Here is a 17,030-nt window from a genome sequence, read left to right as displayed (position 1 = left end):
GTTCGGGTATAAGTGCTGACGTTGAGATGGGAGATCAATTTAGTCTCAGACCTTGCACACCTCCTTCCACCTTGGTGCAGATGGAAACAACTTGCAGACTTCATTCCCTTGTGGTGGCTACAGACCCAAACTATAGATCTCAACAAGGCTCAGAAGAAAACTTTGCCCTTGGGATCAAAATTTTATAATACACATTTGCTGCTAATGCAGAATATTGTGTTTACAAATTGCCCAACCCAGTCTCACAAGTTCAGAATGGGGCTTGAATATGAAAGTTTAAAAGAGACCTTCAAAACCAACTTGGGAGCACCTTGTCATGAATTCCCTGGATAGAGCACGACTACTTCCTTTAATGTGCTGCTCTCATACAACCAAGTCACACAGTGCAAAATGTTCTGAAAATTTACAGAATTAAGGGTAGCCTTAAATATTCTAGAAATACAAAGCAGCCCATTTATTTTTTTTCATTGGTTACACTCATTCATTTTGCAAAGACCAAACATGATTCCAGAAGGACTTTGGAAATCCCCACCTTTGATCTCTTTATTTAAATGCCCCTTTTTGAAAGTACTGAGATTTCAACTGATGTAAGGAACTAGACACCTTTTCATGCTGAAAACCATTTATTTTTTTGTGATATGCAAACGCATAAGTATAAATACTTTTTATCCCATTACGATACAACAGTTAGAACATTCACAAAGCTCTGTGGTGGAAAAACAAACACAGAAGCTGCAAACATTTTGTTTTTGTATTGCACAGTTCTGACAGCATATTTCAAATCATTGCTTTAAGCATCAGTCCAACTACAGCGAGTACTCCAAGCCAACAGGTACAGCACACATCTAACTTCACCTGCACCACAACAAACGCAATAAACCAGATCCCACACAGCCCAACATTCTTCACATGTTCAACAGTTGGTTGGTACATTATTACCAAAACACTAATTCATACATATACAAGCAAAATACCTGTGAGGTTTCCAAAATGGCACACACAGATTTGGCAAAAGTAGCATTGCCATATAGAGTTATTTACACCTCTGACACATTTTGTAAACAAGTGTTTAATATGCTTTAAAACCAGCTAAGAGCACAGATTCTTTTTTAAAGGCTGTAGAATGGGAAATAACTCCTTCACAGGGATTCGTCTCTACTGACTAATACATACCCAAGTCTTCTCAGCACTACGATGCGTTCCTATCTCTGCATTCCTGTTTACTTAAACCAAAACAAAGACCAAGTCCCATTTTTTTCCCTACACAGAAACAGATAACGGCTTAGCAAAATTAATTTAAAAAGTCAATTCCATTCAGCACTGAGTAACTCCAACGGGTCCCCAGTTCTTTTTTAAAACAAAAAAACTCAAAAACATCCTTTATGTACAATTTTTTTCCTTGAAGAAATGATGTTGCTTGAAATGGACGGAGCTACTCAATACATTCAAATGGAATGTATATTTTAGCATTACCTGCTAAAAACAGCAAGCTTTTCTACAGCCACACAATGTTCCATTAACACAGCAATTTCTACTGAATGTTACCAAAGGATGCTTTCATGTGGAAAATTGCTACAGATGAGGAACACCACCACATTTTAACCACAAAATGAACATTTTATTCATGTTACCACAGACAGTAAGTAGTGTTCACGTGTATTTACGGTGAAATAGTGTCTGCAAATGGTTTTTGTTTCCCCAGTTTGCAAAAGCCATTTATTACATTATATCTACATGAAAGATCTTTTTGCACCCAGTATTTCAGACATTCAAGTGATCTTTTATAAATACCAGAATATTTCCATTGGTCATTATAAACAAAGTAATTGGGAAAAGTGGGGGAGATGGGGTGAGGAAGAGGAAGGCAGTAAACAATGTTTGACTTTATGAAGATATCAACCCAAAAGCTTTAGCTACTGAGGAATGGGATTCTGCCATGCTTATGAAGGAGGAAAAGAATTGTTGTCCATTAAGTTATGCCTTTTGCAACTTTGCCTCATTCTCTGCACAAGAACCCTCCATTTGGACCTGCTATGAATTCTTCAGCTGTCTGTCCTGTAATACTTCCTTTGGACAGAGTTTTTGGTTGCTTGTGGCCACCTCTGAATGTGTGCTACAAGGAGAATGCTGCTCTGTGGAGGGCAGACTTGGTGGATCTTTGCAAGTCTTCTCTTTCGTCATAGTACATGACTGGAAATGACTGACTTGTTCATTTCCCTTGAAGTCCGTGGTGTCTTTACTCAGAGTAGCTGTGCCTACTTCTGAACTTCTGCTCTGGGCTGCAGACCCAAGGCTACAGTCAGTTTTGCAGGTTCCATCCTTTATTGAATGCACTGAACTGTTTTTTGCCTCAGTCTCTTTGTCCACTGGCAAAGCCTCAACAGATAAACAACTAAGTAGCAAGTTTTGAGAAACGTTCTTTGTTTCCTCTACCTTGCCACACAGACTATCAAGTGTGTTGCTTTTAGAAAGAGGTGAAGGAGTATTGTTAATAGGGTTGGATTTCTGATGTAACATGCTCTTCACTACCGAACTTTGCTGTTCAGATCTTTTTGATAAAGATGTCTCTACCTTTGAAATACTTGGACCTGACAAGAAAGCAATATCAAGGGTGCCTTCCAGTGGCTTTAGACTCAGAATAGATCTACCATCCATTTTACACTCAGTCATTTGTCTCGTTACACTCTCGGTCACTGAACTCAACTGTGGTTTGTCTAAAGAGACCTGAGCCATGCTAGTTACTATCTTGGGACAGTCAGATGGTGTTGGCCTCAAGTGACTGTGAGCACTGCAAGTGGTGCTCAGTGATGTATTGTTTTTCTTGACAAATGAAGAGTCCTCCTTGCCTGTAGATATCAGAGGCTTTGGCTGATTGTTGTGGAGAGTTGCGATCATTTCACTCTTGAACATTTCTGGTGAACCCTTTCCATTGTTAGTTTCTCTGCAACATTTCTTGCTTCCCAAATGCTCTGTGTTTAGAGTTTTGGTTTCCAGTCTTTCAGAACTAGTCGGCTCTTTAGTGTGTTTTCCAGTCCATTCCAGTTCAGCATCCTTTCCATAGAATGTCTCCACCTTTAGGGATGGGCTTGAAAGCTTCTCAGAGCTTGGTGCAATGGAAGTTGATGTGCAACTCCCAACCTTTGAATCAGGCAGGGCAATGTGCAACACTGACGGGATGTCCTCGTGAATGCTGGAGCTTGTACTTGGCTCTTTGTCAGAAAATAACGTTGAGCCACTTAAAGCACTGCACTGTTGGCTTGGAAGCTGAATTTTAATTTCATTGCACTTAGATTCTTCAGCACCTTCCACATTGACCTCACCCACCTCTTCAGTTGCTTGAGCTGTATTTTCATGCCCAGAGTTTGGTTCCTGTATTGCATTTTGTTTCTGAAGGGATTCACGTCTGACGTTCCAGTTGTTTTTCTTCTTTACTGCTATATCCTTTAGTTTCTCTTTCTCAACCTCATCCATTGACTCCTGTCTTCCCATCTTTCTTGCTATGGGACGCTTGAGACATCCTTGCTCCACAGGCCTAACTTTGGTGACAGATGGCATTTCAAACGCATTCTCTTCTAAGCTATGTAGGCACAAATCTCGCTGCACAGACTCTTTCCTCCCCTCTGCTTGAGAGGCTTCAAGGCTGTGCTTACGAGCACACAATTGCTTCTTGTCAGATGTGTAAGAAGGAGAAAGCTTCTCGGCAGACTGCACTCTCTTTAGTAACGGTGATCTTGGAGGCTCGGCACTCTTAGGCCGAACCATGTGCCTCAGAATAGTTGGAGGTGAGTGCATCTTGGCCGGAAAAGGTTGCGACATTTTGGAACTTCCAACTGAGTGTCCGAGCAAAGGTGACGGTGACCTCTGTGGTGAAGTTGGCTGAGGTGTAGGAGAAGGGGTTCGTGCCAGGGGAGATAGTGGGATGTTACCAGCTGATTTACGTCTCCCCGATCTATACCTTTGTCCACTTAGCTTTGAGCTGAGTCCATGAAGTGTACTGGGTCTAATGTGACCAGACCCAGCAGGTGAATTTGGAGCACTTGAGCTGGGGGAACTGCTTTGTGAGGAATTTGTACCTGTTGAAATACATTACAATCATTATAATAGTTAATCAATTCTTTGGGGGGGGGGGGGGGGAGATTGGGGGGGAAGAGTGTGGGGGTTGGTGATGGAGATGAGGAGGGAGGGATGGAGGGATGGATGACGGAGGGAATGACGAGTCAAGGGGATGTGTGGGTGATGGGGGGGGTGTGTGCAGTTGGAAGGTGGGCAAAGGGAGGAGAGAGCAGTGGAGTCAGCATAGCTGTTGGTCATGAGGGAAAGGGTATTTGAAGATCAAGTCTTCAGACTTAGCATAAAGCTCATGGTGTACCAGGCAACAGTGACACCTGCCCTCCTGTACACTTCTGAGACATGGACTGCACGCATCTCGAGGCGCTGGAAAAAAATACCAGCAACATTGGTTCTGCTCAATCGAAGAAATTCACTGGAAGGATAAGCAAACCAACAGCAATATCCTCTCCCAGGTCATAATACTGAGACCCTCATCACTCACAGGTGGGCTGGCCACATCATTCAGATGCCAGACACCAGGCTCCTTATATTGACACTGTATTCCAATGTCTGCCATAGGAAGAGATGACCAGGTGGGCACAGAATAAGATTCAAGGATGTGCTCAACGCCGCCTTGAAGAAATGCAACATACCCAATGATTGCTCAAAATGGAGAAGGTGCATTCAGGTTGGCATTGTAAACCTTGTCCATGCATCAGGAGCACACAGAAGCCCTGAATAAGTGGTGGTAGTAGCACACCACCTCACAAACTATCTACCCACCCAATCAGCCACCTCCTGCCCACATTGACTTCATTAGTCACCTTAGGACCCACAAAACCAGAACGGAACAAGTCATCTTCAGTCCTGAGGGACTGCCTAAGAAGAGGAATAACTTTGTTGCCATTATACTGGATATTATAGTAATGGAGAAAGTGGTAGATTTTTGTAACAACATTTGACAGCACTTGCTGCCTCAGGCTGTCCATATTTGACAAAATGTCTTTTAAAGTATTGCAAAAGCAAGAGAACTGTGGCAATTTATTTTCCATATTTTACATATCACACTTACCAAGTGGTTACTAAATGAACAGCACCTCTTATTTGCATGACCTTATCTAGAAGTCTTAACTGTGCACTGATCATTATACCTGATGGGCTAGCTGTTACTTGAATTTCACCACAAGCAACCTCTTAAGTAAACTGAATACTAACCGGATTGAAAATCAGGGGCTGAGCGGAAGGTTTGCGTTGGTGACCTCGGCGATAAGCTATGCGTGGGTGACCCAGGCATACTGTCACTGGATGACAATGAGCGGTTCAACGAGGAGAAACTCCGGCTGCTATGAAGTATGACAGGCTGCTTTGCAAACTTTTTAAAGAGCGATCTCCTTCTGTTTACAAATAAGGGATGCTAAGAGTTAAACTGTGCAAACTTTACTTGAAGTCAATTTTCATTTTATGATAAAGTTACTAAAAAATGGAATTGTTTGGTTTCCAGTAAGTTTCTGGGTTGGAAGGCATGCATTACAGAATTCTCAATAAATTTAAGAAGAAAAGCTGTGTTGTAGTGATTGATATATTCAGAGTGCCTGAAACACTAGAGAAACACAGACACTGCAGGATGAAAGGGCTAGTTGTGATGCTCAAAAGGAGCATTCATACTTCCACTGGAGTTCTGGAGCATATCGTGCTGTCTGGAATAAAGGCTGTAAATCCATCAGAGAAAGGTCAGAAAAAGGGTGGGAGCAGAGGGGGGGCAAAGTGGCAGAATGGGGGATGCAGGGTGGGGAGAGTGGCTAGGCAGGGGTTGATGGGAGAATGGGAAGGGGGAGCAGAAGAAAAGGAGAAGTGGGATCTATTAAAGGGAGGGTGTAGGGGTTGACAGCTGAGGAAGGTTTTGTGGGCAAGGGCATGTGTGCCCATCTGTGCAAACATGGTCAGAATGCATCTGCCTTTCAGAACTCCAATACCACTGTCCTGTTATTTTCACAGCCCAGAAATTTTCAGTCCTGTCCCTGCCCACCCCACGTTGTCTGCAGCTTTGCATTCAAACAGAATTCTCTTTAAACCAAATCCTAAACACTATTATCTCCAGGTTAATGCGCTGACAGCAGCTGAAGTGTCTAGTATTTGATCACATTGTTGGTGTGATTAATGGTAAGACGACCAAAAAACCTAGGTCACCAAATAAAGAATTGGGAAACCTCGTCAAAATCAAACAAAATGGGTCAAATCATTGCTTTTTGGTTCTAATGCAGAAAAGTTTAAGAACCTATGAGTTCTATTAACAGGATTGAGATCTTAATAGCTATTTATCTGCCTCCAGCCTCCCAGGAAGAAGTGGTAAAAGACAACTTATGATAAACTATTCATACATTGGTTAATAGGATGGATGGCATTTCTTGCTTCAATTGTGTTTCAAAAGCTGGGGCACGGTGATTACCTTTCCTGACCTTCCTTCTTCTTGGTTTTCTTACTCCGCCTCATCATTCTGCTTCTGTAGCTGGGTCTTCTTGCTGGACCAGTTCTGATTGACGTGTTCTCAAAAGGTGTAGTCGTGATAGCAACCTTGTTTCCACTCTGTGGTCATGGTAAGAAAGAATATAGTTACCACGACTGAACGCAAATGTTTCACAACTAATCTCTCTTATCAGTAATGCTTAGCTACAATCAGGTCAGAACTGAAAATCAAGCCCAAATTAAAATTAACACTATAAATTGCAACCTTACAGTGCCATTTAATCAAATGATATTACTTCCAACCAGATGAATTCTATCACTTTCAAGCAAAGCACCCAAGAACCAATATTAAAGAATTGTTAATTAGTTTTTGGAGGCCAATGCTTGGATCGCTGGTAACCTTGTATCTACTATGCTGCTATAATACTGATACAGAGATTGCACATCCATATACAGCTTTTCCCTTACATTCTTGCATATACCTGGCAACTCCACAGAAAGTAAATCTATCAGCATTTCAAATTAGGACCCACCCTACAGTCAAAAAAATTGCTAAAGTTTTCAAAGCAGGCTTTCCGCAAATGGGACAGCATTGAGTTCCTGAGTTGCTACACGGTGCTCGAGGCTGCATGTGTGACTTTTCATATATTAATGCAAATCACACTTCTTCGTAATTTGCTGGTATTAAATTACCATCATCACTTTACATATAAAAGCCAGAAAAGCAGTGTTTATATTTGATGCTACACTCCTTGGTGTGAAAAACCATAACACAATTTCCCTTTGCCCTTTCCAACCATGTACACAAGTTTTTTCTTTCTTAATTATCAATGAGGGTGGGGGGAGAGTTTCAAGTAAACTCATTTTAAAACTCCATTTATATAGATTGAGCTTCATACATATTTCAGCCATAAAGCATTTAACCACTGTTAATTAACTTGCACAGAGCAATCCACAACTGTTGATGACATTTCATTTTGAACTGTGCATGGATAAGAGAGCAAAGTGTTTGTGCTAGAAAAGGGAGAGGGTACTGAAAGAATTCTGCCAAAAAACGCACCCATTTCAAAGCCATATAATCAGCCCACAGGTCTACATGAAGGACAAATAACTTGAGAGGCAGGAATGTTACCACACTATAGGAAGGATGCAGTTGGTCTGGAGAGAGTGGGAAGGAGATTCACCAGAATGTTGCCTAGATTGGAGGACTCTGGTTATGATGAGAGATTGAATAAGCTGGGTTTGTTTCCATGGAGTGAAAAGAGGCTGAGAGAGGTGTATGAAATTATAAGAGGCATAAATAAGGTAGATAGTCAAAATCCTTTACCCCCATGGTAGGGGTATCAAAGAAAAGAGGGCATAGGTTTAGAGTGAGAGGAAGGAGTTTGCAAAGGAATCTGAGGGATAATTTTTAAAAAAATACACAGTGGTTGATATCTGGAATGCACTGCAAGAGGAGCTGGTGGAGTCAGATATAATCACTATGTTTAAGAGATATATTTAGACAGACACTTAAATAGGCAAGGTGTAGTAGGATACAGGCCTAATGCGGGCAAATGGGATTAGTGTAATTGGGCAGAAAAGGTCGACATGGGCACAGAGGGTCAAAATATCGGTTTCTGTGCTGTATGAATCTGATTCTATGAATTTGCTGCATGTGGTGTCAACAGTTTGGTCAAATGGTCAGTCCATGAGCTGTGGGGAGGTGTTCATCCTGCTGACTGCTCTTGATCAATTAAGTAACTCTGTGATACTAAGTTGAATTAGAGTTCTCTATAAACAGCTCCTTGTATTTCATCAGTAACACTTCCACTCAATAAATAGAGAGATTAACAAATGCTACTGGGTTTCTTTAAAGAGTTCATCAGGTGATGCTGAAAAAAGATATTACAACATGAAGTACTACTTTCCTGTAAAATGCAAAGGTAAAATAATAGACAGGAAATCAGGAAACAGGTTTGAAGGAGTAAATAAGGAATTAATGTCTCTAGTGGCTTAAGTGTTGAGGACACAGATTTGAGGTGTTTGGTGAAGGAACAGAAATACCACAAAAATGGGGCAGGAGCAGATTTAATAGTTCCTTTCAAATCAGATTTAGAAAAGTATCTGCAGGGTTAAGGTCTACTGAGGAAGAGCTGAAGCTCTCTCAAAGAGCCAGCAAAGGGACAATGGGCAGAATCACTTACATCTGTGCTGTGTCATTTAATGAAGCTGTAAGACAAACTCCTAAAATGTTGCACAATAGGCAAATTTGCTGTTCAAGGCAAAATATTGGATATATAACAAAAATCATGACCATATTATCCAATAAAAATCTGTAGTAAGATCTTGCTTTAGCTCTGCAGTTGACAATGCTTGAGAAAACATTAATTTGAATAAATGTAAATATTTACATAAAGACAGTGATTTGCAAATATTAATTTGAGATAAAATCACTGACAATTTAATTTTCTCAACTACAGAGGGTACAAAACTATTTTAGCACTCTTGCTAATGATTAAAATATAATTCTGTACATTTTATGAAAATGTTAAAACTTGTTGAACCACAATATGTGGGATAACTTTTGATATTTAAGTGTACCTTGACAAGAAGTTCTACCACTTCAGTGTGAACTAAGCCAAGCACTGGCTCGCTGTTTACATGTGTAATGAGATCGCCAGCCTTTAACCCTGCTGCATGAGCTGCGCTCCCTTCTTCAACATTCTAGTAACCAAAAATAAAATTAAATCAATAATTTAATTTATTACAATGATCAACTGTGAATTTCTGCACATCGTCAATTTATATGGACTCACCCAAACGATATGATGGACTGTATAAATATCGCTATCACCCATGTATACTCGAATTGCACGTAGTGTGAAACCATACTTCTTCCCCGAACTGTAGATAATTATGGGAGGCTTTGGGCTTCCAGAGCTTGTGGAGGAGTCCCGGCTGGGTGATGAATCTCTCGATGAAGGGTCAGACGAGAGGGAATGTGGGGAGATTGGACTAGCCAATGGAGAAGCACCATAAACATCTGAAATAAGAGTAAACCTTTTACAGCTATGGATGAATTGGTGGAAAAACACAGCTGGAAGCTAAGACTTCACTCCCACCATCTAGCATCATCAGGTATTATAAACACTTGGTGGTGGATTTTTAACAGTAATGGATTATAGACAGTTGGTCAGGTGATAAAAAGCTTATTTGGCCACCCAATAGAACAAACAGAATGGGATTTATTCTGAGAGGTGGATCTCAGCAGTCTAGGGTTGGTCAGCTGTGGACTGAAATCCAGTGGCTCTGAGGAAGGTGGGGGGCCGGAAGATGCAGGCAGTGGGGGTGGGGGGGGGGGGGGGTGGTTGAGCAAGTTCTTACATTGTGGATTTCCTGGACTACATTTTACAAATCATTGTTCCCAATACAGAACTTTAGGATATGACCTTCAGTCTGAAGACTTAGGTTTGAGATCAACACATTTTACATCATTTCCTTCAGGAATGTAATGTTATACCTTTTCACCTTGTATGGAACTAGAGGTTTGTTATTTCTAAGAATCAATATTCAAAGGAGTTTAATTTTCTTCCAAAATTCAAAAAAAAGTACTAAAGAGGACAGCTTTAAAAAAAATTTACATGATTACATTAAATTATCTCAAGGGACAATTCAATGTGTCACCAAAGGAAGCAAATCTGCAAGGTCCAACTGCATCTGAAGGGACCACACATATCCACCATTTTCAGCATGAGAGCCTTCCAATATTGTGATTAGCTATTACGCTGAGTTTGGAGAAGATTGTGTGTATGGGATCACCCAGAGGCAGTCTGAGCAAGCACTGTCGCTTTAAGTCATTCAGAAAGAGCATTAAAATTGGCCGTGGGTATAGGTAAACCTGATATGGACTGTAGGTCTCTGATATTACCCTTGGCAGTAAGAGTAGTTGACCAGAACTGATGTGACTCAGGAAAGCTTTACTGAATCAATAAACTGTCTGAAAATGTATGAATTTCCCAGAGGACTGATTCTGACCCTAACCCTCCTTTCCCCCACCCACTTCAACCCAATCCATGAAAAACAACTGCATATCCCAAAAGTACATAGAGTCTGAGTAAATGAGACAGATGCTTGGAACTGGTTATGTTTTGTGTAACAATTCCCAGCAGGAATTGAATTTTATTCTTTTCATCTCTGATAGCAAAGCTTGATTCATAGTTATTTAAATAAACCCAGAAGCATATTAACTGCACACAAAACTTACTAGTTACTCATCGGTCATGCTGTGCATAGCTCTGCAAAATATGCAGCAATTCCTTTAAAGAAATTACACACATCATCAGATCTTAAACCCTTACCGCAGGCTTGCTGTTATTACAAGTTTTTTCTGGGTTTCTAATGAAAGCTACAGTCTGGAGGAGCTCAAAGCTCAAAAGAAAAAATGACTAATTGTAGCCTCCAGTTCACAAAAGTATGCAATGAAGATATATTATGTACCATACAGAATTGCCTTATTTCTTTGAATTATGAATGCACTATACCAGGGAACCTAGCATAGCTTCCGGGTAATCAATGTGCTTAGCATGCACATATTGTTGGCTACCTGTGCTGTGCAGTCTCCCAAAACCCCCGAGTCAAAGCTAGAGGAAACCAACCAGCAATATCTACAAACCCAGAAAATGTGTTGTTCCTGAAAGATCCACAGGCAATGGTTGAGCACATTTATGGTACATTAAGTACACGAGCAGTTTTTTGTTTTATCTGGCTGTGACTTCATAAATTGATGCACAAGAGAGAAAGCCTATACATTTATGGAAAATGTTATCTTGAAATGTATACGGCGTGCCCACTACCACAAAAAATATATTGCATTTTTAAGTGTTTCTATTGGGAGATGGTCTGACAGCAAAAGCCCCGCTAGGCACATATTGTCCATGCTAAGCATAAATATTCTCTTTAATTCCCTTTGTGTTTGGCAATGTTATGATTCTTTTGAAATGGCTGCCCAGAGAGAATAGGCTTGGTTACAGTTATTACCACATGACCTCAGCAGAACAGCGCTGTGTGCTAGGACTATTGATAAGTCAATTTAATTTTACTTTTTCCTTCCCTTATTCACGAATTTCCCAATGAAGACAGCTACATTTTATTGCTTATTGCCACTTGTTTCAGAAGTATATTGGTCATTGACAATGTTCAAATCATAACATAAATCCAAAAGCATGGAATGGGCAGTATAGAGACATAAAATCTGACCCTATCCTACTTTGTAGATACTATGATTGCTTCCCCTCACAACATAATAAAAGGTGGAATGGAAAGAGTAGGGAACAGTCTTTTTTATTTCTAGCAATGCTTTTGTCTGGGGCATTAAACTGTGTCAGCAGCACATGGTTTTTCTAAAGCCATTCAGACAGCACATCAAAAAACCAATTAGAAAACCCCACACTCATTGCAAGAAAGGTTGTTTTAAGATTCTCTATGAAAACATAAATAATGTTTATATTAAATTTAAGGGTAGTTCTCTTAAATTTGATCCTACTTAAGGATAGTTCTTAAATTCAAGTTTAAGACAGATTTTGCTGAAATAACTCAATTGTGAAAAATATTTTCAGAAAACCTCAGGCAGCCATGCCTATTTAGACTGTCATCCACTGTAAAGCATGCAGTGTGTTTTGAGGCTACTTATTTCTATACCTGCAGGGATCATGAGAGAGAGTGCAGTGGCAGATGCTGATTTCATCACTTTGCCTGTTCTTTCTTTCTCTGAACTTTCCAGGCGCTGGCGGGCCAGCTGTGGAAGGTTGTCACTTGCAGGCTTTGAAGGCATATCTGTGCTTTCCACACTGTCACTTTTGGAGTTAATCTGATCCAGATGTTCTGAAAAACTGCCAACTGTTCACAGATAAATGCATTCAATCAGTTTCTCCCATTTCATTTTACATTAAGTATACACTCTTATAAATATGGTAATGAAAATATCACACTAATCCAACAGCAAAAGCAGGAAGTCTGCAAAAATTACATAGCAATATGCAATTTCAAAATGAATTGAAAATCAGCTTATATTTCATTGACATACTTCCGCCATTTTAATCACTCCCTTTCCCCATCTGGAATTAAAATATCCATCTCAGAAAACACTAGGGAATCTGCAGCCATGAATACTGGATGTACATGGGACAAGAGAAGACAGCTGGAGTAATGTTTATGAGAAACACAATGCTACTCAGTTACATTGTCTCATATATTGAAATGACTCATTGATTGGAAGCTGAAGCAGCAACTATTTCAATTTCCCAGCCCACTGAATTCATATATCACATAAGTTGGTCTGTTCCTGATCCAACAGTGAGGGAATTCCGACTATTTAGGTAACACTGTAGATTGTAAATAACAACCATAAGGTTTAATCTCAAATCATAAATTCTAAGAGAGTTGTACAATTTATGGGCTTCAGTGCCACATTCTTTCCAGTTATTGATCATTATTTTGTAAAGAATCTAGAGCACAGTTGACAAGAGATGGGAGTAAGATTCTCTACTGCTAATGATATATAAATAATTGATGCACAGCAGTGAATGGGATTTTGTATTTCTATAAATGTGCAGGAAGATCTCTTAAATGTTGAAACTGTATTATAGATTGAAGTCTAAGCAATTTGATTGCTCTGGGCAACAAGGGAGGTGCCTATGTTGTGCCTGGTGGTCAGGATTTGATATGGGAAAGGAGGTGCAGTTGAATTCTCAGTGTTAGAGATAAAGGAAGTACGTACAAGTGTTAACTAACACAGGAAGCTAACAAAGGTACCTTGGCTATCTCACTGTCGCATAGGATCCATCTGATGTTATATATAGTTGGGCTTTCAAAGAGGCAAGTTAGGTTCGTTTTGGAAATGGAAGCTCTATACTGGATGTAGGACCTGGACACAAAATTCCACCAGGTCCTTAGTGGCCAACAAAGCAGGTCTTAAAGGGACCACCAAAGCCAATCAAGGAACTCTGCAAAATGTTATGTGAAAGATAGATTTTTAGTGGCAACACAAGATGGTCATCTAACCACCACAAAAACAAGGTGGGCTGCCAACTCCCTTGGGTTAGGGTCTACTTCCCCAAATCTATCTGCAGGGCTTTGGGCTGAAAGTAGCCGGGAATTGATCAAACTGACACCTGCAAGTTATTACTTCTATTTGGTGATGCTTGACTCTGGCTGGCACAGACTGGAGTGTACAGCTACTTGTTTTAAGTGAAAGTCAAACTCCTCAGATCTCAATGATTTGAAGATCCAAAATCATAGTAGTGATGTTCAGTAACTACCTAGACAATGGCTGAAGAGAAGGGAAGGGTGTGGAATATGTTGTACAATTCCCTCTTCACCCTGATGCTAGCTCTCGATTTTTCTCGCTCACTTCCCAGATTCCACTGGCCCAGGTTCTCTATTTCTGAGCTTATTGAAATGATTCACAAGTAAATCAAAATGTGTTAAATGCATGAGTGATAAACCTGCCATAATATTAATTTTTTTTTAAAACAAATACGTGACAGTTTTTGAAACTAGGGACAATCAGCAATGAGACTTCCTGATTTCCTGACTTCTTGTGTGCTTCCTCCATGCCTGATGGTAGCAGGATGAGGATTGCTCTGTTACCCCTTCCAAGTGCAGAGGCAGAGACCAACTGCAGGAAGTACTGGGTTTCCTTGTTGAGTTATACTGTATATTTACTGGCTGAATGAGGCTGTGTCACACAAAATCAACTCACTTTAAAAACTCACAATTTACACTTACAGAATCTATTTGATAGCTCCATTTCAGACCCATTCTTCTAATGCTGAGATAGTAACAAAATTTCTGGTTGAAGTTTTTTTTAAGAAATGGGCAAAGTATTAAAAAATATATCATGCCATCTCCCCTAATTTCAGTAGCTTAGAAAATATTCTACATGCAAAACAGAAGAAACATTTCTATTATAAAAACAGTAAAGAGGATGTGATTGTTCAGCATTGATATTGCTAACAGATGTTGTAATAACTAGTCAGCATAATAGGAAGTTTACAGCAGTGGTTTGAAACCCAGGGAGAATGAGTTTAAACCCCACCATTAAAATCTGTGAAAGTGAAATCAATTTGAGGGCTGGTAGCTGGTAAGTAATGATGAAAGTTGTCCGATGATTTGACAAATCCCACTTATCCTTTAGGGAAAAGAACGAAGTGACGCAGCTAGTAGAGCTGCTGCCTCACAGATCCAGCAATCTGGGTTCAATCCTGACCTTGGGTGCTGTCTGTGCGGAGTTTGCACGTTTCTTTGGGTTTTCTCTCCAGGTGCTCTGGTTTCCTCCCCCTGCTCCAAATATGTGTGGGTTGGCAGGTTAATTGGCCACTAATTTCCCCCAAGTGCATAGGTGAGTGGGAGAACCTCAAGGGAGTTGATGTGAATGTGAGGAGAATAATATGGTTTAGGGCGGAATTAGGTGTTCAGCACGGACTCTATGGCCAAAGGGCCCATTTCCTTCCTGCATCTCTCTACGACTCAATGAGAACCTGTCACCCAACACAATCTGCTCTACATGTGGTTCATACCCCCATTAACCGCACCTGAAAGAGTTGAACTACTGATGGTACTTGGAGTAGTTGCATCAATCTCATCCTGTGATGTTCCAATGGAAAACATGATCTTTTCTTGGTCCCTGTTAGAATCTTCGTGAGACAGAGACTCATCATCTTCAGCAGAGATAGCAAAGCTTGGCAGCATCCCAGAACGCTGATAGCAGTTGTTGTTCTCACTACTTGATGAGTGAGACAGGTGTTGCCTGAACACAACATAAACAAAATACATTTTACTACACAGGATTTCTACTTTTCTTCAATGCCAGGAAGAGTGAACTTGATAATAACATTTAAAATGCTCTTGCTAAGAAATTTGTCTCAGTTGTATCAATCACCACAGAAATTTTACAACACAGAAAGCTACCATTTGGCCCATCATGTCTGTACTGTTAAAAATAACCACCCAGCCTAGAGCCAGCATTTTCCTGTAGCCCTGCAGGTCACAGCTTGTCAAGTACACATCCAAGTATTTTTAAAATGTGATACATGTGCTGAATGCTCAAACTTGTAATTTATGCACCTTGAACCCTGCTTCTGTCATTAAGTGGAACCAAAGTGGAATTCAAACCACATGTATTACACTACAAACATGTGATTTAGTATAAAGGGAGAATTTCAACCATGTGTCCCCTGTACTTTCCAACTGAGAGCATGCACCCTTGGTACAGGCAATCCACTTAATAGACTGAAATTATGGAAAAGGGATTCCTTAAACAGTGAATTTTTCAAATTTGATATTGCAGTCAAGCCTGTAAGGAAGGCATACCTTCAGTTAACTCCCCAGAAATGCCAATTTGATCTCAGGGGTCATTTGAGAGGTGGCACTTCACTGGAAATATTTGTCCTAACTCAGCAGCCATGCTCAGGGAACAGAGTATTGCAAGTGCTCTATTGCTTCATTGTTTGGGCTCTAGCTCAGCACATCTCAATGCTGATAAATGATCACTGAGCACTGCTCTTCCATTCTTTATTAATGGCACACATGCTGCCACTCCCTGATCAGAGACTGGTTTCCTGAATCTCCATTCTCAGATCCTTAATCCTACATCAGCAATGGAGGACTATGGACCACCTCTTGCATTACCATGGACTTGTTTTTGATTGTGTCTTTTTTTTACACTAATGTCTTGTTTTTGCTCAGTCTTTTTTTTCCTCTCTTCACTGTCTTGTATAATTTATATTCTGTGTGTTGTCTGTACCTACGTGGCTGTGATGCTGCTGCAAGCTTTTCATTGTACCTGTACCTCACTGTATTTGTGCACATGCAAAATGACTTGCCTTGACCCTTCGACTAATACAGCACAGAAAGACATCTTGCCAATCTGGATTGTGCTAGTTCTTTTGATAAACTATTCAATTAACTCTCCTGTTTTTCTCTATAAGCGTGACAATAAAGCCTCGATGTCCTAATGCAGCTTTGACAGTCATTGTCATACTTGCTTCTATCATCCTTCCTGGCAATCCAGATAAGGACAACCTGCTGCATACAGAAATGTCTCTTCATCTTGCCTTTGTTTTTGCCAATTACCTTTTTGCCAATTGCCCAGAAGGTGTCGCGGGCCGGGTGCTCAGATCTTGTGCTGATCAGCTGGCAGAAGTATTTGTGGACATATTCAACCTCTCCCTGCTTCAATCTCAGGTTCCCTCCTGTTTTAAGACCACCACTATAATCCCGGTACCAAAGAAAAGCAAGGTAACATGCCTCAATGACTACCAACCAGTGGCTCTGACATCCACCACCATGAAGTGCTTTGAGAGGTTGGTCATGGCATGCATCAACTCCAGCCTACCAGACAACCTGGACCAATTGCAATTTGCCTATCGCCGAAACAGGTCTACAGCGGATGCTATCTCCCTGGCCCTACATTCAGCTCTGGAGCATCTGGACAGTAAAGACACCTACGTTAGACTTTTGTTTATTGACTACAGCTC

General features: G+C 40.5%; 1 protein-coding gene across 11 annotated transcripts in view; it reads right to left on the bottom strand.

Annotated features, from left to right (window-relative positions):
- Nucleotides 1-610: 610 nt before the first annotated feature.
- mast4 (microtubule associated serine/threonine kinase family member 4) overlaps nt 611-17,030 on the bottom strand; it is a 340,297-nt gene continuing 323,877 nt past the window's right edge. For 10 of the 11 annotated variants that reach the window (XM_052019255.1, XM_052019257.1, XM_052019256.1 and 7 more), the window contains 7 exons: nt 15,087-15,301; nt 12,193-12,390; nt 9,312-9,538; nt 9,097-9,219; nt 6,497-6,633; nt 5,266-5,444; nt 611-4,073 (listed from right to left, as the gene is read on the bottom strand). In XM_052019255.1, the coding sequence (XP_051875215.1) occupies nt 2,032-4,073; nt 5,266-5,444; nt 6,497-6,633; nt 9,097-9,219; nt 9,312-9,538; nt 12,193-12,390; nt 15,087-15,301 (3,121 nt within the window). In that variant the 3' untranslated portion in view covers nt 611-2,031. The remainder of the gene's footprint in view (nt 4,074-5,265; nt 5,445-6,496; nt 6,634-9,096; nt 9,220-9,311; nt 9,539-12,192; nt 12,391-15,086; nt 15,302-17,030) is intronic. The other variant, XM_052019267.1, reaches the window with a different exon arrangement.

The sequence above is a fragment of the Pristis pectinata genome, chromosome 7 (assembly GCF_009764475.1).
Source record: "Pristis pectinata isolate sPriPec2 chromosome 7, sPriPec2.1.pri, whole genome shotgun sequence".
Classification (NCBI taxonomy): domain Eukaryota; kingdom Metazoa; phylum Chordata; class Chondrichthyes; order Rhinopristiformes; family Pristidae; genus Pristis; species Pristis pectinata.
The sequence above is the reverse complement of the archived record's forward strand: the minus strand, read 5'-3'. Positions and strand labels throughout refer to the sequence as shown.